Source organism: Phascolarctos cinereus, unplaced genomic scaffold (genome assembly GCF_003287225.1).
Source record: "Phascolarctos cinereus isolate Bilbo 61053 unplaced genomic scaffold, phaCin_HiC Scaffold_726;HRSCAF=1367, whole genome shotgun sequence".
Classification (NCBI taxonomy): domain Eukaryota; kingdom Metazoa; phylum Chordata; class Mammalia; order Diprotodontia; family Phascolarctidae; genus Phascolarctos; species Phascolarctos cinereus.
In genome coordinates, this window is record NW_027556098.1 from 70,246,890 (window position 1) to 70,272,106 (window position 25,217).

At 35.1% G+C, this 25,217-nt stretch overlaps 1 protein-coding gene across 1 annotated transcript in view; it reads left to right on the forward strand.

Moving 5' to 3' along the window:
* The window catches only part of DMD (dystrophin), a 1,828,382-nt gene that overhangs the window by 879,877 nt on the left and 923,288 nt on the right, over positions 1–25,217 (forward strand). The window contains 1 exon segment of the mRNA XM_078146592.1: positions 19,077–19,252. Within this exon segment, the coding sequence (XP_078002718.1) occupies positions 19,077–19,252 (176 nt within the window).

A 25,217-nucleotide genomic window follows, 5' to 3' on the forward strand; every position in this document is an offset into this window, starting at 1 on the left:
ACTGTATAATACTTATCAGCTAGATCCTAGAAAAGTTTCAAATTTTTATCTGTACCAAACCTCTCTCAATCTTGTTTCCCTATCTGTAAAAATGGGAATAAAAAAATTTATCCCAACTCCATCACAAAATTTTTCTGGTGATTATGTTACATGATATAAAGGAAAACATTTCAAAAATTACGAAGTTCTCTATAAAGGTAAAGTATTATTGTTATTTCAATTCAACACAATATGCATTAATTAGAACATTCAGTTCCTTACATACATTTCAGTACTATCAATGTTAATTTCAAAGTACTTGGGATTGGTTTTTATTCTTGTTTATTGGTATAAAATAAAGGCTACTTATAATTTCATTGAGATATATATCATTGATGTATGGAACTCCCAGGGGAAAGAAACACCCTCAATCAATGCAAACTTCTCTGAAACCTATAGCCTTACAAAGATAGCAAGAGCAATGAGCTTTTAAGTGACTTTCCCAAGGTCAAAAAGTAGCCGGTATGTATCAGAGTTAGAACTTAAACCAAAGTCCTCCAGGCCAACTTTCTATCCACTATTCCACTATAATTTATTATTTAAAGAAAACTGTTCATCATCGAAAAGGAGGAATGGGAAATTTTAAAGGTAGCTTTTTAAAAGGAAGTACTAAATTGTTCAAATATACTTGAGAAGCTATCAATGGATGAGTGAAAGAGCAGTTTTCAGACAAATACAAACACTAAATTGGTAATATGAATAAAGACATATATGATCAGGAATATTGAAATTCTTCCTTGAATTTGTGAAATATTTAGTGAAATTTCCTGTCCTATAGGGCAATTAGTCACTTTGAAAATTTTCTACACATGAATTTCTACTACTGAAAAGATAACTTGTATAGTCCTTTACCATCAAAAGCTTACTATAATCAGTAAAATCTTACTCTAATTATTATTTGATAATGCAGAATGTGTATATATATATACATACATATGCATATCATTATATATATGCATTATTTAACATTAAGATTTGTATTAGGTCCCTTTTCTCCTTTATTTTCAAAATATAAGCAATTTCATATAAGCATTTATTTTACTTTCAAAATATTTCTTTTAAATTACCAACTCCTTGAAAAGCAAATAAAGCTTTTATATGAGCAGTTAACTTTGGTTTGTTTGCTTGTTTGTTTTAAATGGAAATAGGATAGTGTAGTAGAAAGAACCTTAGAGTTACTGGAAGTGAAAAGACCTGGCTTCTCCTCTTGCCACTAATTGAATGTGAAACTTTGTCCAAGACACTTTACCTCTGCGGGCCTCAGTTTCTTCATTTGTAAAATGAAATGCTTACATTATATTACCTCTAAGATCCCTTATAATTCAAATAGCTTATAATCTTTATCTTCAGTGTTCTCTTCTGTATATCTTTTTTCCTAAGTAATTTTGTGAATTATCCCCTTAACAGGAAATAATAGCAATATATTTAGCTGTTTTTGAAAATTTTCCAAGTTGGCCAATGACTAATAAAATAGATATATAGACTTTAACTACTCGGATATGGAAAATTTTTCTGGCTTATTTTCAGCAGAAGCTTTTTTGTAGTTAATAGGCAAAGAATTAACCCCAGAATAGCAAATATCTAGTTGAACAAGTGAGATGCATTTTCTTACCTGTCTTTTATCCGTAATTGACTTTGAGCTGCTGCTATTCCTCCATTTTCTCCTTGTTTTCTTCTTCCTTCACATCTTCTTTCTCCTCCTTCTCCTTCTATCACTATTACTGCTGATAGCTAGCTCACTTTAAGATCTGCAGAGGACTTTATATATGTTTTTAACCTTTGGTGCTCAAGGTAAATGAGGTAAATGCTATTATGTACTCCTTCAGTCTTACTTTCTCCATGATAAACATGCCCATTTCCTTCCACCAATTCGTCTAAACCTGAGTAGATGTGCTCATAGAGGACTTCAGCTGGTGGCCAATCTTCTAAAGCAGGCTGGTATTCTGATGCCAGTCATTCTCTCCTTGGGCCTATACTGACATAGGACCTGTCATGGGTTGAATGGCTTAGCTTTCAAGAAGCCAGAGTGACCCCTATACTAGAGTGAGGTGTCAGAGTAGGACTTAGGTAGAGGATCATAAATTATATATCTTTAATATTAAAGAATTCCTTTCTCCCTCCACCCCATGTATAACTTGCCAAAAAGTACATCTGAAAGAAATTAGAAACTTGTTTCTATTATTTCATCATGTTAGTACAGGAATTTTTAATAAAAAAAATAAATTACTCTGGAGCATATTTGTTTGTAACACAAAAAGAAGCAAGATCTGCTTGATTGATAGTAGACAGATTTTTCATTAAGCTTAACAGCAAAAATACCACAATTGCATCATTCGACTGCTGGTTTCCAAGGAAAACAGAAAATTAGATGCAATGAACTCCTTTAAATCCTCAATGTGCATTCTTTAACTGTTAAACATATTATCAGGTATCATGTCAGGATGACATTTTAATTTAGATACAACAAAAAAACAAGCACGTTAGTCAAGTCAGGGATGTTGTGTTCTCCTTACCATGTACCCTAAATATATTCCTCATATTTGACTTTCTTTCTTTGTATTACATTAATTTTGTACATAATGACTGAATTTTATAGGATTGGCAAGCTTTGTACAAATGGAAAGACAGAAATGAAAAAGCTAATAGGAAAGGACAATGCCACTTTTAAATTGACTTTTACTTACTGAGGATTAACTGTCTGTTCTATTTTTATTTTTCAGAGACATTTTGTCAATGGGTAGAGTCACCCAAAACTAAAAAGAAGACTTTAGTTTTAATCTTTCCTTCTCATTTTCTAGCAATGTGACCCTAGGTTAGTAGCAAATCCTCTCTTACTCTATTTGTAAATTGGGGGTCATAAAACCTCCTCACCTCCATCCCAGAGTTTATGTGATGTTGTTGTTTAGTCGTTTCAGTCATGTGTGACTCTTCAGAAAATCAGCTGGGGTTTTCTAGGCAAGGATACTGGAAGCGGTTTCCCATTTTCTTCTCTAGCTCATTTTACTGATGAGGAACTGAGACAAACAGGGTTAAGTAACTTGCCCAGGGTCACACAGCTAGTAAATGTCTGAGGTTGGATTTGAACTTATGAAGATGAGTCTTGCTGATTCCAAGTCTATCTACTGTGACACTTAGCTTTCCATTGTTATGACTACATGAGATAATGTAATGGAAAACATACTACAAAATGCTCAGCAAAGGAAAGCAAATTGTTATTCCCAACTAATAAACGTACATTATTTGGCTCATACAGCATGTCATTGTATATATGTAATTTGAAAACTAAGACATGGGAATAGTAACAAATGAGGAGAACAGGAAAGGTTAGTAGTAGGAACTGACACATAAGCTAAGGCCTGAAGGAAGCTGGAGATTTTTAAGAAACGGAAGTGAAAAGGGGGACATTATAGATATAAGGAACCTATACCAAGGAATGGAGAAGAGAGAGTAATGTTGAATTTGAGAAAATCAGCCAATTTTGCTGGCACACAGTGAATGAATAGGAATAATACTCTAAAATAAGCCTGGAAAAATAGGTTAGTGATAGACTGAAAATCCTCTATTGTCAAGCAGAAGAGTTTGTATTATTCATGGGTGGGTGGGGCCAATATAATAGAAATGACAATTTTACCTAAACTAATTTATATACATTCAATGCCCTCCCAATTAAATTACCCAAAATTATTTTACTGAGTAAGAGAAAATAATTACAAAATTCATTTGGAAGAGCAAAAGGTCAAGAATATCAAAAGAACTTATAAAAATTGTAAAGGAAAGAGGTTTAGCAGTACCAAATCTAAAACTATATTATAAAGCAGTAATTATCAAAACTATCTTGTACTGGCTAAAAAGTAGAAAGGCCGGACAGTAGAACAGGGTAGACATACAATTTACAGCAGAAAAAAAATATAGTAACCTTGTATCTGACAAATATAAAAATTTAAGTTTTGGGGATCAGAATTCATTTTTTTCTTTACTAAAAATTGTTGGGAAACTTGGAAAGCAGCCTGCCAGAAATTGGGTTTAGACCAATATCTTATACCATTTACCAAGGTAAGGTCAAAATGGATACAGGACCTAGATATGAAGAGACATATTACAAGAAAATTGGAAGAACATGGAACATGAATAAACAAGAGGTAGAAAGCATCATGAGGTGTAAAATGGATAATTTCAATAATATTAAATTAAAAAGACTTTGTTCAACTAAAACAAATGTAGCTTAGATCAGAAGGAAAGCAGAAAAACGGGAATGTATTTTTAAAGACAGTTTCTCAGATAAAGGTCTTATATATCGAATATTTAAAGAACTTTGTCAAATCTATAAGAATGCAAGTCATTCCACAGTTGAGAAATGGTTAAAGGATATGAACAGGCAACTTTCTGATAAAGAAATCAAAACAATTTGTACTCATATGAAAAATGCTCTAAATCAATATTAATTAGAGAAATGCAAATTAAAAACACTTTGAGATATCATTTTACACTCATCAGATTGGCTAAATGATTGAAGGGGAAAATGACAAATGTTGGAGGAGATATGGAAAAATTGGGACACTAATTCACTGTTGGTGCAACTGTGAACTTATCCAGCTATTTTGGAGAGCAATCTGGAATTATGCCCAAAGAGTTATTGAATTGCTCATACCCTTTGATCCAGCAATACCTCTACTAGATTTGTCTCCAAAGAGGATTAGAGAAAAAGTAAAAGAAACTATATGTTCTAATGTTCAGCATGTTATGATTCCTTATGGCAACAAATACTGATAGGAGTAAAAGTTTCAGAAACACTGCTTACTTTATTTCATAGTATTCTTTCTTAACTGTTTCCCACAGAAAGCTGCTGATAAAATAGTATTTGACTACTTAAGAAGTGTTTATTGATAGAGAATGTTTAGAAAAGACATTTGAATTTACTTAACTGTACCAGGAAGGCATACAAGCAAGATAGAGGAAAATAATTGTTCTCGTCTCTTCCCATTTTAAAAAAAAATTGAATAGAAACAATTTGGAACTAATTTGTTCCTCAGGCAATATTTCCAAAAGCTTATAGAAGACCTACTACAATATCATGGCCCCTTTTTCAATATGCAAAATGCTAATTATCTTGAATTCCTTTAGCCATACTGTCAAAAATTGTCCCTTTATTCATAACATCTTTTTGTTGGTTAAAAGTCAGGTGTGTGTCTGTGTGTCTGTGTGTGTGTTTGTGATTGGAGAAATATGGTTTGGGGAATGAGGTAAGCATTGAGAGATGTTGTTTTGAGGTTTATCCCTATGTCCACATTTCTACCATTCTGAACCATGCATGCAACTAAAAGTGATTTGCTGGGAAGCATTTACATTTGATAAATCAACATACTTCTGGAAATGATTTGCATATTCCTTTAAATAATTTGTTATTTTCAAAGGTCATCCAAAACTCAATCCACTGGGATTTTCTGTCCTCATCCCTCTGAACTGTCTGTAACATTTGTTACTGTTGTATCATTCCTTTCTCCTCTTTCCTTCTTTGGCTTCCATGATCTTACACTCCCCTGGCTCTATTCTTGTTTCATTAAGCAATTCCTTTTCCCCTCCTTTGCTGGTTCATCTTCCTTATCTGGATCCACCAGCACCTCAGCATTAATATGTCTGCAACAAGAATTATCTTCTTCCAGGAGTTAACTTTACTATTTCCAGCAGTGACTTCATATTTCACAAATGCTTGAAACCTCTGTGCAGTCTTCAATTCCTACCTTTTATTCAAGGGTCAATTATTCTACCTCTTACTTTACTTTCTCTGAGACATGTTTCCTTCATTGCCACCATCCTAGTATAAGTCCTCATTATCATACGGCTGTGCTTTGTTTTTTGTTTTTTAGAAGCATGAAAAATTATAAAATCTTAGGATAGGAAATGACCTCAAAGATCATCTGTTCCATTTACATCTTGAATGAGAATCTCTCTACAATGTCCTACCCTCCAAAATAGTCATCTAGCCTCTCCTTGTGTCATTGTGAACTATTATGAGATTTCTGGTGGGCACTGCCACCAAGGTGCATGATTTCTCTCATCTCTTTCCTCTAACTTATTTCATGAAAAAAGTATTACTCTGTGAGCAAATGAGATCAGAAAGTGAGAAGACAAGCTTGAGTGAACAAAGAGTAAAAACATTGTGTAGCTTATATTTAATCCCTTTGTTACTTGGCAAGTAATATCCATAATTTTAAGGTTTAGTGCCATCCAGCATGTACTTAGATGTGTAAATTATCTTGGGAACCAATCATCAGAGCTAGGATTACTGAAATGAAAGAGGTTGGACCAAAAAAAGTCAGCATGTTCCCATATTCCAGTAAAATCAATCTGTTAATCAATCAACAAGCAGCAATTAAATATATTCTGTGTTCTAGAGAGTATACTAGGCGCTCAAGATACAGAGACAAAAATGAAACAATCACTACTCTCAAGGTATTTACATTCTCTCAGGAGAAATAATGTATATGTGTTATACAATACATAAATATGTGTGTGTGTATATATATATATATATATATGTGTGTGTGTGTGTGTGTGTGTCTGTGTGTGTCTGTATATACACATGTATATAATTGTATAGAACAGGGGTGGGGAACCTGCTGCCTTGAGGCCACATGTGACCTTCTAGATCTTTAAGACTGAATCCAGTCAAAAGGCTGCACTTAAGGATGTAGAAGGCAACATGTGGCCTCAAGGTGGCAGGTTCCCCACCCCTGATATAGAATAAATGCTAGTGAGCTAGGGAGAAAGAGATGGAACTATCATTTGGGGGCTGGGGAAGGAATTGGGAAAGGTTTCATGTAGAAGGCAGAGCCTATATAGAGCCATAGAGAAGTGAGATATTTGATGAGATAGAAGTGAGATGGGAAGACATGCCATGTGTGGGGGACACCAGTGAAGAAACGTGGAAATGGGAGATGGAGTGTCATGTGCGAGAAACAGAAAAAAGCCAGTTTAGCCAGACTGTAGAGTGTGAGAAGGGAAGGAATGTATACTAGAACTGGAAAGACAATCTGAGGCCAGTTTGTGAAGAGCTTTAAATTACAAAGTGTAGTGGAGTATATGTTTTATTCTAGAAGCTATAGAGAATACAGAAGCAGTAAAGTTTATTAAGTTGGGAACTGCCATATTCAGATTGACACTGAAGGAAAATCACATTGGTGGAGAATGGAATGGAGGCTGGGAGATCAATCACAAGATCATTGTAATACTCCAGGCGAGAGGTGAGAGGGACCTGAAATAAGGAGCTAGTTGGGTGAGAAATGAGGAGACAAATGTAGGAGATGTTATAAAGGTAGAAACAGCAAGATCTGGCCACTGATTGGCTATATGAAATCAAGGTGGGTGGAGTGTGAGAATAATACCTAGATTACAAAATTGGGAGTCCAGATAGTTGCAGAAAAGTGTCTAAAAATAGAAAAAAAATTAGAAAAGGGGAGATTTAGGAGGAGTTTCTGTCCTCAACATGTTGAGTTTGTGATTGCTATAGGACAACCAGTTTTAAATGTCTAACAGACGATGTGTGACTAGAGCTCAGGAGATACTGTGGCTGGATATAGATACCTTGGAGTTATCTGTATAGAAAAGATAATTAAACCTATGCAACTTGATGAGGTCAGTGAGAGAAGGCATTTAGAGAGAAAAGAAAAGAGAGAGCCCAGGACAGATATTTGGGAATCCAACCCAAAGAGTTGGGGGTGGGTTGAAATGAGCTAGCAAAGGAGGCTGACAAGGAACAGTTAGAAAGGTAGAAAAGCCATAAGGGGATAGCGTCACAAAAATATCCAGGCAGATAAGGTGACAGAAGTCAGTCTGTAAAGAGGTCAAGAATAAGAATTGAGAAAAGACAGGGTCTGTGGAAATATGTTTAATATAATTGTACTTCATAGTCTATATCAGATTTCTTGCTGTCTTGGGGAGTTGGAGAGCAAGGGAAAAGAGGGAGAAAAAAAATCTGTTTCTCAAAATCCCATAAAAGAGGAAAGACAGGGGCTGCGGCTTTAATATGTTATGTTTCATAAAACACATAATTTTTATGTTATTATATTATTGTTCAAATATTTCTAGCCAACGGTCATCCAGAATTTATTGTATATGATTTAGGTGGTACAGTGGGTAGAATGCCAGCCCTGAAGTCAGAAAGAGTCCTCTTTCTTCGTTCAAATTTGGCCTCCTCAAACACTTTCTAGCTGTGTGAACCTGGGCAAGTCACTTACCCCTGTTCGCCTCAGTTTCCTCATCTGTATAATGAGCTGGCAGAAGGAAATGGCAAACCACTCCAGTATCTTTGCCAAAGAAAACTCCAAATAGGCTCACAAAGAGTAGGACACAACTGAAATGACTGAACAAAAACAGATGTGAGGCAACTAGAGTGTTGGGCTTGGGGTCAGGAGTTCACATTTGAGTTTAAATCTGGCCTCAGACACTTCTTAGTTTTATAACCCTGCAAGTCACTTAACCTCTAATTGTATCAGTTTTCTTAATTGTGGGATGATACTAGCACACCTAAGGTTGTTGTGAGAATCAAATGAGATAATATTTGTAAAGCACTTAGCACTGTGCATGGAGCCATGTAACTTAAAATTATTTCTTTTCCTTAGCCCTGTTTAAGTAATTGTTTTGCAAGTCCTCGAAACATTTTTAGAGTCAAAAGAATTATAGAATCACAAGGTTAAAGAAACCCAATATGGAGAAGTCTTTGAGGTAAACAAAATGTTTTCAATGATAATAGGATTTTGGCACATTTATATAGTCAAAATAATTTAGATAAGGGATTGATTGAGCAATTAGGTGGTAAAGTGGTTAGAGTACTGACCCTGAAGTCAGGAGGACCTGAATTCAAATGTAGCCTCAGACACTTACTAGCTAGGTGACCCTGGGTAAGTCACTTAACCCCGATTGCAAAAAAAAAAAAAAAGAAAGAAAGAAAGAAAAAGATAATGGATTGACTAGTCAGTAAGACAGTTAACAAGCAGTTTTTATTTATGTATTATGGGATCCAGATTGTGCTAAGCATTAGAGACACAAAAAATAAATAAAACAAAAATCAAAAAAGGTTAAAAAAGATTGACTCTGGCTTCTAGGAGCTCACACCTTTGGAGAGAGATAACATCATAATTATATATATTCAAGGTATATATAGAGAGAGTATAGATGGAAGGTAATCTCAGAAAAGAAGAACTTACAGCAGGGAACACCAGAAAAAGCTTCCTGCAGAAAGGAGAATTTAAGCTAAGTCTTAAACGAAGGCAGAGAATGAGAATTGATGAGTTCAGAGAGAGAGAGCATTCCATGCATAAAGGGACAGTCAGTGCTAGGACACAATATGGGGAGATGCAAAGTTACATGGTAAGAATAGGAAGCAGGCCGCCATACCTGGGTACCTGGTGGGGAGTGATGTGAAAGATGACTGGTATGTAGCACTGTTTGCTAAAGTCTTTGTCAGATAGGCCCAGCTCAAGCAGGGCAGATTATAATGATGGAAAACAATAGATTTAACCTTCAGCAACTCATACTGCTTTCTTAGGCTACATATCAAAAATATTTCAGCATGCTTAAGAGAGTACCTCCAGAACCATTTTTTTTTTGGTTTTGAATGGGGCTTTTTTATTACTACTTTATTAAATAGGGCCATTTTTAAAAACCAAATCATCTAACTGACTTTAAGTGAAAATGACTGTACATAGCAGAGGGTTGAAGCCTGAAGAAATAAGAAATTGTCCAGCTGTCCTTTCAGGATCTTCAGGCCTACTTTCATTCTGTGGTCTGTAATATTTTCTATAACCCTCTGCTGGTCTTTGGCAACTACTTTCAGCATATAAGAGGTTAAACAGCATTCCAGATGGAGTGTCCCTACCAAAAAAAAAAAAGAGATAAGAGATCCAACAAAGAGTTTGATAAATCAACATGACCAGACCACAAAGTGCAGTGCATAAGAACCAAGTTTAGAGTAGATTGCTGCATATTTTCTCAAGTTCAGATCAAGTTCAGTTTTTAGAGGAAAAATGTTCTCTTGCATTTAACATATTTATATTATTATGAATTCATTTGGTAAACACTTTAATACCAGTGATCATTATGGATTTATATGGTGCTTAATTTATAAGATAAATACTTCCAAAGGAGATTATATTACGATTTGATATTCAGTAAATGTCCTATTAAAATTAACTGCCACTGTATATCATGTTCTTTTAGTTCATTCACAGGGTGTTTTGATTTGAAATGGAATATTATATTTCTAGTTCAAGTAGGTATTTTTATTATTCTTTTATAGTCTCCACCTTCAGGAGCAGCTGGGGAATTTTACCAATAGAGTTCAAATGTTGTACCATTAATGTAAAAAAAAAAAGAACTCTAGACAGAATAAAACAAAACCTGTTTTAGTTCCATTAACCAACACACACACACACACACTTTAAAGTTTTATTATTAGTAGGTATTTTGTTATTGTTGTTGTGTTATTTCAGTTGTATCCAACCCTTAGCGACCCCATTTGGGGTTTTCTTGGCAAAGATACTGGAGTGGTTTGCCATTTCTTCTCCAGCTTATTTTACAGATGAGGAAACTGAGGCAAATACAGCTAAGTGACTTGCCTAGGGTCACATAGCTAGTAAATGAACTCAGGAAGATGAGTCTTCCTAATCCCAAACCCAGTGCTCTATCTGCTGTGCCACCTCGCTACCCCCCCCCAAAGGGCTATCTATGATAGGTATTTCCACCTTTTTTCCTCTTTTGTTTTTCACTTGTTTCAGTGTTCAAATCTTCATGTCCCCATTTGGGGTTTTCTTGGCAAAAATAGTGGTTTGATTTGCTATTTCCTTCTCCAGTTCATTTTACAGATGAGGAAACTGAGCTAAATGTCATTAAGTTATTTGAACAGAGTGCACAGCCAATAAGTGTCTGAGGTCAAATTTGAACTCAAGTCTTCCTAACTCCAAGCCTGGCACTGTATCTACTCTGCCACCTAGCTGCCTAGTAGGGATTTAGCCTATTATATAAATATATATGTGTGTGTGTGTGTGTGTGTGTGTGTGTGTGTGTGTGTGTACCTATACACATACTATAAAGATGCATATATACATTTTTCTGTATTTTGCGTTTTTGTATATGATGCATATATATATGTGTATGTATTATACATATATAAGTATGTGTATACATGCAGAGTGATATATGTGTGTATATTATATATAACATGCTTTTATTTTAATGTATTAAAGCTTAAAAATGCACTAAGACTTTTGGTACACCTGTATATGAAGAAATGTAGAAACACTAAGAAAAACAGAGAAAGAGACAGAGACAGAGAGAAAGAGAGAGAGAGAGAGAGAGAGAGAGAGAGAGAGAGAGAGAGAGAGAGAATGTGTATTTGTATTTCTGCATTGCTTATAGCAGATTTTTATGTTCTCTCTTACTGCCAATCAGAAAATATACTGATTAATTAGTTCCTTTAGGAACTATAATGCTTATAGGTACTCCCTCCCCCTGCTTTTGGTCTCTGCTTTCTTTTCTTTGCAATCACATTCAATTCACTGTCATAACTGGAACAAGGCCAAGTTTGCCAAATCTGCCTATCTTCATTTCTCGAATTCTACAAAAACTTATTACTACATTTATACAGATCGTGAACTTTAAGGCTGAAAGATTATGTTCACTTCTAAAATGGTATTACAGTATAGCTGAAATACTTCTGGTCTGGAAATCAGAAAAAAACAGACTCTGCCACTTAGTAGCAGGTAATTTCAGGCAAAACCCTTAACCTCTCTGACCAGAGTTTCATTACCTGTGAAGTGGGATTAAAACCAATTCAACAGGATTGCGTTCAAGATCAAATCTTATTAAATTATATGCATTTACACACTTTGTAAATGGTAAATCACTATACAAATGTAAGGAATTATTAGAAGTTTAGCAAGTAGTCAGTTCACCCATTGTGGATAACTATTCAAGGTAACAGATTTCTTCATAGTCTATGAAAAATTTAATTACCTGGGAAAACATGTAGCTATCTGCTATTCAAAATTCAGTTCTTATGCACTGTAGTTTTTATGCTTTCATGGTCTAGTCATCCTTATTTTATTGAACTCATATCCAGATATGAAATTCTTTAAGTACTGATCTTAATAATAGCACACTGAATATCTAATTGCAAAGGTTTAAGAAAATCTCATTTCATTTATCTTTGCACAGAGTAGTAAGGATGATTTTTCAGATTCCTTGAGTTCTGGTAAGTGACAAAAAGATTCAACAGGAATGTTGGGTCTTGTTTTTATAAAGGAGGAAAACAAGACTGGACTGGAAAATAATATATTACATATTCATGGATTGCACAATCTCAGTTTTATCACTCCCTGGGAGGTAGCTCTATTGTTTCCATTTGACCTATAAGTAAACCAAATATTTCAGGTTCCAAAGTGCATCCATGGCAAAATGAGGCCTGAATTCTAGATCTTAATTCATCTTGCTCTGTTTCACCAGCTAGCTCAGTGAAGGTTAGATTTTCTTTCCACCCACTCTTCTCTATTTTCTCTGCTTATCTCTTTTTTTCCATTCTCTTTCTGTAACCTTTCATTTTCCTATTTCTGCTCCGTTCAGTTTATGGATATTCACCAATTCCTTTATCTACTACATAACTCTTGCAATTTATCATAGCACAGTTTCCAGCATTATCCAGCTCCTCCTCGTTTCTTTTTTTCCTGAACTCTATTTAATTTCCTTCCTACTGTCCATTTCTGCAGTTTTAGAAAGTTTTACAATTTTTTTTATTAGCGCAATGTTTTTGTAGTTTCTTTACCCACTGGTATTGAATCCTTCCAGACAAATTGGACACTGTTGCTAGGCTGAAAAGTACATAAGGCAAACAGGTAGCCTACTTTGTGAATGCTTAGGGAAGAGAAGAATGAAAATCTTTAAATTCAAAATTTTGCTAAACTGAAACCAGGAAGTATAATGTGTGAGGTGTTTACGACCCCCTTGTAATAATCAGTCAAAGACTTTTCTTAAGAAAGGCAAAAAGGAGTTTATTGTTTTCTCATGAGAAAGGGCACCGCCCCTTATCCCCTTGTGGGACAGCCAGGAGAGTATGAATTGGTTACAGAAAGCAAGCCTTATTTATACCCTAACTCGAGCTCCTCCTCCCTAACCCCCTGAATCCCATTGGCTGGGCTTCTGGATGCACAATCTATTCACGCCTTTCTACCCTAGCAACAGAGAACAAAGGCAGTTACACAAGTTTGCCCAGAGAGGCTGGAAGTTTTGCAAGGGCAATTATTTTTGCTTCCTGCTTAAAAACAGGGTCTGTGGGGGGTGGGGGGGAGAGTTTTGAAAACAATACAAGGCCTATTAACTAGAACTATTGACCCTTTGAGGAGGCTTCACTTCTGAGAGATCATCTCTCACAATAACAAATCAGTATGTGCCAACAAACATTTATTAATAGTGCTGACCAAATACAGAGTGTTTCCAAAAGTATCGCATTGATACTTTTGGGACGCCCTTTGTCATGAACCATGCTAGACTTCGGGTATTCAGAGTTAGATATGACACAGATTGAGCTCTCAAGGAATTTATAACCTAAGAGAATGAAAGAAATATACATAAATAAATGTGATGCAGGAAGTGGGACAAATGGAAAAGAGAGATCTAGGTAGAATGATAGGAGAAATGATAAGAGAACTCACTTCTAGTTGGGAAGGATGAAGGGGGTGGGCAAAATGTAAGGGAAGGCTTCATGGAGGAACTGATATCAGGTAGGCATGGGAAGGAGAAGAACAAATTATAGGAAGTAGTCCAATTTAGTTAGAACTTACAATAAGTAAAGGGCAGTAGTTCAAGACATAGATAAAAAGATAGACTTGGTGGGGGTTGGGAAAGAGGATTGTGGGAGATGCAAAATCAGGAGTTTATACTTTATTCATTAGCAATTAGCTACTGAATTTTTTTTGAGTAGAAAAGTAACATGAGATAGTTATGTGATCAGAGTTGTGCTTTAAGAAGATTGCTTGGTGTAGTGTGAAGCATGGATTGAAAAGGGGATAGAATAAAGAGGGGAATGCCAATTAGAGTCTATTAAATACAGCCAGTTCCTGTTTATTGCAAATGATGAATGCCATGAGGTTGTATTATTCAAATTCTCACTGCATATTTCTGTTGGTTTGGAACCAATGGCTATTTTAAACATAATTTAACTTCAAATAGTCTGAATTGAAATACATGTGACCACAAGTTTCATCATTCACACTAATCGAGACCTGACTGTAATATAGGCAAAAGAAGATGAGGGCACCATTGCATTGAAAGGGGAAAGGAAAAGCCATTTCCAGAAATATAGAAGAGATAGTACAACTTGACAACTAACTGGATACCAAATAGTTATTAAGCACCTACTACTACAAATACACTCTCGTTGACCCTCAATTGCTGATATCCTCTGTGTCCTGAACAGTGGAGTTAACTTATCATTTTCTTTATATATCATTCAAAACAAACATAATTTTCTCTCTCCCTACTTGACTACAAACCATTACAAGCTATTTTCCTAATAAGCATTCTGTGCCAATGACCAACATTAAGAAAGAATTCTGGCACTCTCATTTAACAGTAGAATTGAGGGTGGATTATTCTTGTTCAGTTGTTTCAGTTGTGTCCTATTCTTCATGACCCCATTTGGGATTTTTGTGGCAAAGATCCTGGAGTGGTTTGCCATTTCCTTCTCCAGCTCATTTTACAGATGAGGAAAGTGAGGCAAACAGGGTTAAGTGACTTGCCCAGGGTCACACAACTAGTAGGTGCCTGAGGTCAGATTTGAACTCTTCCTGACTCAAGGCCCAGCACTCCTATTTATAGCTCCACCTAGCTGCCCCTGCAAGTGGATTGTCCATTACCATGGGTAACTGTAAGGCTTCTCTTCAAAGTCTAACTGAAGGGATTTCAGAGATCATCCAGTCCAAACTATAATTAAAAAGGAATTCTTCCTATCAAATCTTTGACAAATGGTCATCCAGTCTCTGTTTAAAAATCTCCAGTGATAGGGGTACATTAAACATGGGACTGATGTTCTGGTGGAGACTGGTGATCATGGAAATCACCTGTGTAGACATGAAAATTGAAGCCAAAGGAATGATGAAATCATTTAATTGACATCGGATTTTTGAACAAAGAAAAGCTAATAAGGACCACACGTAGGACCTCAGGTTTCAAGGTGAGAGCTTTTTTCATTACATCCCCTTGCAAAATAAAATGATAAAGAGCATGAGAAAGCAGGAAAATTGTAGCTTATCAATGTACTGTCTTAGACCAGGGGTGGAGAACTTGCAGAACCTCCTTTTATTAAATTTTTTTTAGGCAGTTGGGGTTAAATGACTTGCCCAGGGTCACACAGCTAGTAAGTGTCAAGTGTTTGGTCTGAGGCCAAACACTCCTGACTCCAGGGCGGATACTCTATCCACTGTGCCAGCCAGCTGCCCCAGAACCTCCTTTTATTAAGGGAATTTGTTCTGTGAAGTTTGGATTCAGTCAAAGGGCCACACTCGAGGACCTAGAGGCCCACATATGGCCTCGAGGCCACAGGTTCCCCACCCCTGTGAGACTTAGATGTTGGAAATGCCTGTTCACCAGTCCCAGAAGTCTCCTGGGAGACTTTCCTACTTCCCAGAGAATATAGTAGCAGAGATGGGCTACTGTTTCATGTGTTAAGTATTTGTCAAAGCACACTTAAGAGTCTTTCATATCTTAAGCATTTATTTCTGTGATGGAGAAAATAAATAGCTGTCTTGCATATTAAAAAATTAAGCAAGGTACTGAAAGCAAATTATGTCTGTAACTTGAAGGAGGGCACCCAAGAGCAACTTTAAGAAAAAAAAATGATTACCTAATATTATTTAGTCAGTTGGGGAGTAGCAGCTGTTTTGAATTACCCACTATTTTGAATAAACCAGATTGCTAATGTTTTTAGTAAATTTCCCTTTATAAAATCCAAAAGCTCACCATATTTTAAAAAAATAACTTGTCATCTCTAAACATTATCATCTTTCAGTCTCAGGAGATAACTCTGGAACACCAAGTACATGATTTTGCTTTCAGTTTTGATCCATTATTTTGTTGTCATGCTTTCTGTCTCTAATAGTTAATCCACTATGCCTCTCACAGTGTATTAGTATGCCCTCCAAAACATGTATTATGCAGATTTGCATAGAGAGGCTTATTATGCTTTGCTACCTAATGTCCCCACACAAATGTAATATGTTAATGAGTTACTCTCACCAAAAAAAAAAAAAAGCGCTAATTTGGAACTTTATATGATTCAGTTTGCAATCATTCCTTTCTAATTGATTATTCTTGCTTATTCTAATTCATCTTAGAAATAGAAATAACCCCTAGTTGATCCTATAGTTAGATGGTGAAAGACAGGTTCATAATAGAAAGGTCACTGAGCTTGGAATTAGGACACTTGGGTTTGAATTCCACACTAGCACATGCTGCCTGTATGATCAAGGAAAATTGGCTGGAAAAAATTGAGGACAGTAATACTTAGGTCACCTGTTTTTGTTGTGAGAACTATGCATAGAAAACATTACAGTGAACAATATATTGATAATAAAAAGTAAAATGACAGTGCCATGGAAGCTAGTGTATTTGTTGATTAGGATTTTGTTGGTAAAATTCTTCACAACCTGAGCCCTTCCTACTTTTTCAGTGTTCTTATATATCACCCTTGTCCATGAACTTTATGGTCCAGCCATACCTACTAACTTACCATGCCTCACACACAACTGTCCATCTCTGGTCTCTGTGCCTGTGTACTGACCATCCTGACTAGAATAATATCTCTCTTCAACTATATCTCTTAGAATCCCTCTATTCTTTTAAGAATGAGATCAAATATTACCCTCTTCAGGTGGTCTTTCCTCTTTCAGCCCTACCCCATCATCAGATGCCAACGCTTGATGTATGAGGTTATTTTCCATCTACTCGGTATCTATCTTGTAGATATTTATTTATTTTCAAATTGACTCCCCCACTCATTTGAAAGGAACTGTTTTTTTTTTTTTATATGCTTCCAGTCTCTAGCATTCAGCACTGATCTTGGTAAATGGTAAAGGCTTAATAAATACTTTTTGATTGATTATAATATTGTAATACTTTCATAACTATGTACTTTATGTATGTAACACACATAATTATATGTATGTACATATGTGTATATATACATAAGTACATTTGAATTTCATTATCAAAGGAAATTTTCTTGTTTTCAACATCAATGATACTAATAGTCCATTTTTCTAAGTTAATTCTACTTTCTGATTCCTTACTCGTAGGTTTTGCACAGATTAGCTGAGTTCAGAAGTACTCCTATTTAAAAAAACAAGAGATCAAACATTAATACTTAAATATGAATAGGATTTCATAAATGACTGCCACCATAAAACAATTATATCAGAATTGTATTGTTTAATTTTAAAAAATCACGCAGAGAGCCTATAAGATGATATTCTTTTAAAAATGATTTATGCAATTTATTCAATTCAGCAAACACTCATGAAATATCTCTTATGTAGAGTGCTATGCAAGATTCTGGAAGAGAAAAAAAGAGGAAAAAAATGACATAATGCCTACCTTCAGTGAGAGTGCAAGCTATCCAGGGAGTTACAGCATATATAAAAATAAGTATGTGCCCCACAGGAACCCTTAACACTCCCAGCTTCATCCTTGGGGCAGTGTGACCCTCAGAGAAGGGAGTCAGACTTTTCTCCTACTTTCTCTGGCTCATTATGCCCTATGCTGGAATAGAACTCTGGGGGGGAATATCTACAGCCAAATTTAAGTATTTCTGAAGGGATAAACAGAATCTCTTCTAGGAAAACTTCTCAATGTCTAAAGTAAATATCATGTATAGGATAATGATTTCCTCTACCCCAGGAGCTATACTTGAAACAGAAAAAGCTCATAAATATCCATTAACAAACTTAAAACATAAAACAATAATTCTTCAGACTTATTATAAAGCTAGTAAGGTATTAAAGCTTGAAACTGCACTAAGATTTTGGGATACTCTGTACTCTCCCTGATGCTAAAGAAAATTTCATAGGATTGTAGAAGAGTTATTTCATTTTATCTTTCATCATCTTAGATATGTTCAAGTTAATCAGAACAACAATAGCAACAAAAGATCAACAACAACAAGAATCTCAGGTTTTCTGGCAGCCAGGTGTGGCATGGGCCTTTGTGTCCCTTTATGTTCAGGATGACTATGTCAGTGATTATCTCCTCTTAGAAGCAATGTTGTTGAAGAAAGTGCTTCCTTCTTGAAAGAGAGCTAGCTAAGTGGCACAATGGATAGAGCTCTGGACCTAGAATCAGGAGGACCTGAGTTCAAATTTAATCTGACATTTGATAGTTGTGTGACCCTAGACAATTCATTTAATCTCTGTTTCCTTCAGTTTCCTCATCAGATCAATTAGTCGGGAAATCTCTCAAGTGAAAATTTATTTTCTTATTCTTATAACTGTGAGTAGGCTATAAAATACTGTGAACTTGAAAAGTGAGTAAAGTTGTTGAATTTCTAATCAATTAGTAATATGAAACATAAAAATAAAGACTTTTTTTGTTTCCTACCCTAATTATTTTAGTTCCTAGTAAATGTGTGTGTGTATACACATTTGCTGTTTGAATGTTACTATATGGAATTGCAAGTAAAACTTTTTTTAGGAGAGTTTTACTTGCAGTAGCATATAGTGTGACATATATAATATGTATATACACATAAAATATGTGATATATTAAATATATCATATGTATATGTTATATATGTAAATATATGTGGGTACACACACACACACACACACACACACATACATACACTTTCCCTTGGGGCTTTTATTTTTGATTTATAATTTAATTTTTTGGTTATATTACCAAAGACTTTATTCCATGTCCCTCAACCCACCCCAACCTTGACCCCATGAAAAAGCAGCATTTCACATCTGTTTTGTTCTGGTTGTTTTGGTGTGTTCCAGGAGCTCCAGGATGGCATCAGTCAGCAGCAAACTGTTGTCAAGGAATTAACCGTAACTGGAGAAGAGATAATCGAACAGTCTTCAAAAGGAGATGCAAGTATTTTAGAGGATAAACTGGATTACCTGAATGTTCGGTGGCAGGAGGTCTGCAGACAGCTGGCAGAGAGAAAAAAGAGGTAGGATAACAATAAATATGGACCCTTACAAATTGCCAATAGTCAACTTAATCTATTGAGAGTTGAGAAGATTAAATGAAAGAAAACCTAGTAAGGCCTGAACATAATAGCATGAATCCTTTGGTAAATAACCAATCAATAGGACTCAAGAATTGTCTATTCATTTCCTTTGTATATTTTAAACTTGTAGTTACCACTAACTAGGTGAGTTATGTGTTCTTTTACTAACAGGTTTGTTAAAATTATTTTATATACATACTTTTTAAAATGTGTCTTCAGGCTATTCCCATTTCAAAAAGTAGGATCACATTTTTTAAAAGAATAATAAATTCAGTCATTTTTAAGGAAAAAAATTAGTTTTTCTTTTGCCAATTTTTTTTTCTGCCAGTTTTTCATAGCTGAAATGATGATGGTAAGAAAAAAAAGATGATGTTTTAATATGAGTGCATTTCTTGTTCTTAGGAAGTTTGCAAGGATGTGGTCTTTGCTAACTGTTAAGGTATCATGTAAATGATAGCTTGCTTACCGTCAGTTTCATTACTGCACTAATAATGATCTTGCTTTAAATTTTAGAAGAGGGAGTAGATACAAATATTTAAAAGGAGAGGAAACAACCCTAAAAGGTTATTACTGAATTTAATCATCATTAAACTTTTCCTTGGAATGTATTTAAAGTTAAGAAAGACAACTGTAAGCACTGCTATTAGAAGCCTTAGATAATGTTATAGATGGGTTTTGTGTTAAATTTCCTGTTGTTAATGTTAATGTTTCTTGGTTCATATGGGATAGTTTGGCCTTTATGTGTCAGATGAGATTATCATTATATGTACTTAATGGGAAATCAGCTCTCTTTCCATTTGCCTCTTACTTATCATTTACATAAAAGGTGTTTTTTAATATTCTGAAACCTGGAATAACCCACAGAGGGAGGCCCTGGGTTCAGAGAAATTAAGAATGAGTTTCAGAAATGTGCTCTATCCTATTTTTCCACCACTTATTGCCTACACCAGCAATTCTCAGGTTGTTTTCTGCCTGGAAACCCTTTCAGAAGGTCTACAAGGTCAAAACTATTTTCTTAACAAGATAAAAGTATTATTTGCTTATTAAAATAAGCCACTTTCTCCCAAATACGTATCTTTATGAGACCAGATTTTTTTCACATATACCTATCAAAATTACATATCACAGAACAGACTGAATGCAGAAGCAGATATGAGAATCCAGCTGTCTTTATTAATATAGACATTAAAGAGATTTGCAAAACTATATAAAACAATGCCATTCTCACCTTTTGTTTCAAAAAATAAAGTTAGTTTTAGTAAAACATTTTAATACTAATATGCAGTAGGATTGTTACTGTTATATGAATAAATAAATATTTTAAAAATTGATCAGATTAAGCTTCCAATATAGTAAATATCAATAGATATAACCCACATAAACAAAAGGTCTTTGGAGCCTTTAATAATTTTTAAAGAGGGTAACAGGGTCCTGAAACCAACGTACTGGCCTATGCCATTCATATTGATTAATGCAATACATTAGACTGCATAATTTCTTTCTCTCTTTTTGTTCTAGACATGTGATTTCATCGGTGTAAAAAATTCCCAAAGAAACTTCCTCTACTAATACACATTAGCATGTGTTGTGAAACGTATAGTTTTAGAGTCCAATAGGGCACTGAGAGGTTGAGTCACGTGCTGTGGGTTCAGAAGCTAGACTTGAATCTAGGTCTTCTGGTGCCAACCACAGCTCTCTATCCATTAAGCCATGCTGTATCTTTATACTGATACCCTTGCACAAAATAGATACAATGACCTTAAAAAAATAAAGGTTAAATGGCATTAGCATGATCTAAAGATATTTCCATTTCAAATCCCTGGTTTATAAATTCTGGAAGAAATTTTTTTTCTGATTATAGGTAACTTCATAAAAAACCAACGTATTTTTTCTTATTAACACACTTCTTTTGAAGGCCAAGAAATTAGACAAAAATCATTCTGTCTTGCACAGAAATATTTCCTTACTTTAATAACAAATGTATTTATACTCCTAACAGGCTTGAACTTGGATGATATCAATTTTAAGCTCTGCCTAAACTTGTTCAAACTAAAACATTAAGAAGCAAGAAGACTGAAGTAAATACCATAATAAGGTTTTAAAAGTTTGGTAGATGGTTTTTCATAATTATTGCAAACTAAATGGTTTTTTTTTATTATTTTTTAAAATCAATCAAACAACTCCCATTCATTAAATTGTTATTGTTCAGTTGTTTTTCAGTCATGTCCAACTCTTCATGACCCCATTTGGGGTTTTCCTGGCAAAGGTACTGGAGTGGTTTGCCATTTCCTTCCTGGCTTCAAGCCTGGCTTCAAGCCACCATGCCACCTGCCTGCCCATTTATTAAGTACCTGTAGTTATATATGTGCCAGGTACTCTTCTAGGCACTGGAGTTATAAAGACAAAAATGAAACAGGCCTTGCCCTCAAGGAGCTGACTCTCTATCAATGAAGATAACATAAACACAGATAAATATATGCAAAACAAATACAAAGTAATGTTTGTGTGTGACAGGGATGTACCAATAGATGTGGAAAATCAGAAAAGATCTACTATAGAAATGAACCCATTAGCTGAGTTCTGAAGGAACTTATAGATGCTTTGAGGCAGGGGCATAAAAGAATGCGTTGTAGACATGGGGGACAGCATGAAAAAAGATCGAGAAGGAGTCTTGTGTGAAGGAGATGTATTTTTATATACAAATATGTATACACACATACACACACACGTAAGTATATAATCATTCTGACAGCTATTTGAAAGGCAGATTGGAGAGGGGAAAGATTTGAGATGGAGAGACCAATTGGATTAGGAGGCCACTGCAGTTGCCCAGGTGAGATTTCATGGAGGCTTGTTCAAGGGGGTAGCCATGTTGTTGTAAAGAAGGTGACAAACTTGAGAGTTAAAGTAGAATCAACAAAACCTGATGACTGATTGGCTAGATGGGGCAACAGGGAGAATAAAGAGTCAAGAATGGCTCTGAAGTAATTTATGCTACCAGATTATGGTGCATTGTCTTCCTTTCAGATTAGGTCTTTTCACTGGTGGTCCCCAAATATCAAAACCTGTTAACTTCTCAATAACATGAGTTGGAATTTAAATAGTCCTTTGTGATTTAAACACATTTTATAAGAATAATACTCAAATAAGAGTATCTTATTTGATCTTCAAAATAACCCTGTGTGGTAAGCAGTACAAATATTCATACTCCTCTTTTAGAACTGCAGAAACTGAGTCTCATAAGTTTAAACCACTTATCCAAGGCCACAGAGCTAATATGGGTCTGAGCTGAAATTTGCCTGTCTTCACAATGTTAATAGGGCAGCGATTTGTTCGCCGCAAGTTGACTTTAATGTCTTATTCCTACCAGTTTTCAGAGAACCAGTATGTGCTGACTGTGTTTGGGGCTATATCCTGAAAATCAAAAGTTAATTACACCTAAGTGATGCTGCAATAGTTCATTAGAAAAATTTCTCCCATTTTAAGATTTTGCTCCATAAAGAGTTTTAAACAGCCTTTGAAGTTCATTTTTTAGGGTCCTGCAAAGTAGAAAAAAATACTTATAAGTTCAGACAAACCAAAGTCATTTGTACTTTTTTTTATAGGCTGTCAGAAGTTGTTGTTATGACTTATGTCAATGGAAATTTGTGAAATGAGAATAATATAATAAACTCAATGTCAGGTCCACTGATAGACTTCTGCTTTGCCTCAGAAATCCAAAAGTAAGCTAATTCCCAATAAAAACAAATATTTCATAAATGATGCGTTAAACTAGCAACTATAAGAGAATTGTAATCATGAAGCTATCGTTAATCAATGATGCACGCCTCTCACAACTAAACAGAAGTTAGAATGAAATAGAAGTTATTTATTCTGCAAGTGGCAAATAAGATATTGAATTCAGATCTTCAATAAAATTGCCACTATACTTTCAGTAAAGCTCTTGAAAGCAGTTAATATTCCTTATGAAATCTACATACACAAAAGAAAATGTACAATTGAAGAAAAAATACATCAGCCTAAATCACATGGAGTTAACCCTTTAAAATCTTATGTGTATCTCATTTTTAATAACAATATGTTGAAAACTTGAAAGGAAGATTCCCAGAATATATTAAGTGCTACTGGCCATTTTCTGAGGCTGGTCTATAGAAACCAAGGAAATGGAAACTTGAGCCAGTTAGTTGGACAATTCAAAGTAGAGAATTTGAGGTTGCCTCAATTACCTGGTAGAACTGTCTATCATCATTTTGGCATAATAGAAATGAGTTCCAGAATAGCTGATAGTCACCAAGAGAAACTTAGTAAATGGAGAGATTGAAATTGAAAGCCCAGGAAAGGAATTAAATAGGAAAGATAGACAGTTGTATAACAAATCAATGGTAGATCTCATTGATTTCCAATTAACAGCTTATCTGTCTAGTCTCTGACCTGTTATAATCTCTTATGTAATGCACACTCAATTCAATTTGTTTAAACAAATTCAGCAAAATAAACACTATATACAAGTTGCTGCTGCTGCTTACTGCTATTTGTCCTTTGTTCTTGAAGAGGACCATGACATCAAGGAGGTGATGCCATGACATGCAAGTGAATTGGATTGAGGTAAGGGAGGGCTGTGGAAGGTAACCAGACTCAGTTTCTTCTCTGGAGCCATCTGAGCCCAGTGGTCAGATATGGATGGGGACAACTGGGGATGTCCTTGGGTGTAGCGGGGGACCTTGGCCTTTTCAATCTAAGGTCTTTACCAGGTCTCAGTTTGACTGAGGCAACGCTATTCAGTGATTAAGGCAAGACTAAGCACTAGATATACCAGTTATGCTGACACACAGCCCAGAAGCCAGGATTTTGAGTCAGAAGACCTAGATCTGGAGTCCAGCATAGTCTATTATTAGTCATGTTACCTTGGGTAAGTCACTGAACCACAGTTTCCTCATCTAGAATAAGGATTAAAACATATTCCCATTACCTATACCATAAGCTATTATGAGGACCCAATGACATTTATGTGAAATAATTTGTAAGTTTTATGTGTGTGTATATGTCACGTTTTAAAAATTACAATCTAGTAGGGCTGAATACAAACACTAAAAATTAATATATAAATTGAACTATGTTTGATGTAAAAGAGATTCAGAAAACATACTTTGTGCAAAACTTCCATATTTCTTCTGATTTCTTTCTGGATAAGTTTTTATTGGAAGAACCAGTTCAATGAACCATACTGACTTTCAGGTAGGAAAAAATGGCAGAGAGGTATGAAAGGTTATTTAGATTTTAGGAAAGTGCCAGTTTTAATGAGAGACTGAATGGATATAAAGTAAATAAAATGAGCTCCTGGAAGTAGAACTTCAGTATAAAAGAATCAAGAGGAAACCAAAAAATAATCACTAAATAAAAGCAAATAGGGATTATGCCATGCTTATAAAAGTTCTAGTTGTTAGATTAAAATATAATGAGGAATCTACTATTTCTATGGATCTGTTTTTTGATGGTCATAGAACCTTTCATCTAGTAGTAGTAGTAGTAGTAGTCATCATAATAGTAGTAGTTGTAATTGTAATCATCACAGATGGTATAGTAGTAGTAAGCCTTTATGTAGTGCTTTAATATTTGCTGAATGCTTTATAATTACCTCATGTGATCCTCATAACCACCCTGGAAGATGGAAATTATTATTATCCCCATTTTACAGGTGAGGAAACTGAGATGGAGAGATAGTGAGTATCTTGCCCAGGGTCACACAGGCAGTAACTATCTGAGCCCAGATATGAATACAGGTCTTACCGACTCCATATCTAGTGCTATATCTACTGAGCCACCTAGCTGCCAATAATAGGTGTAAAGTGCTTATTATTGCTGTTGTATCTTTATTGCCCTTTGTTTTCTATTTAAAAAAAAAACA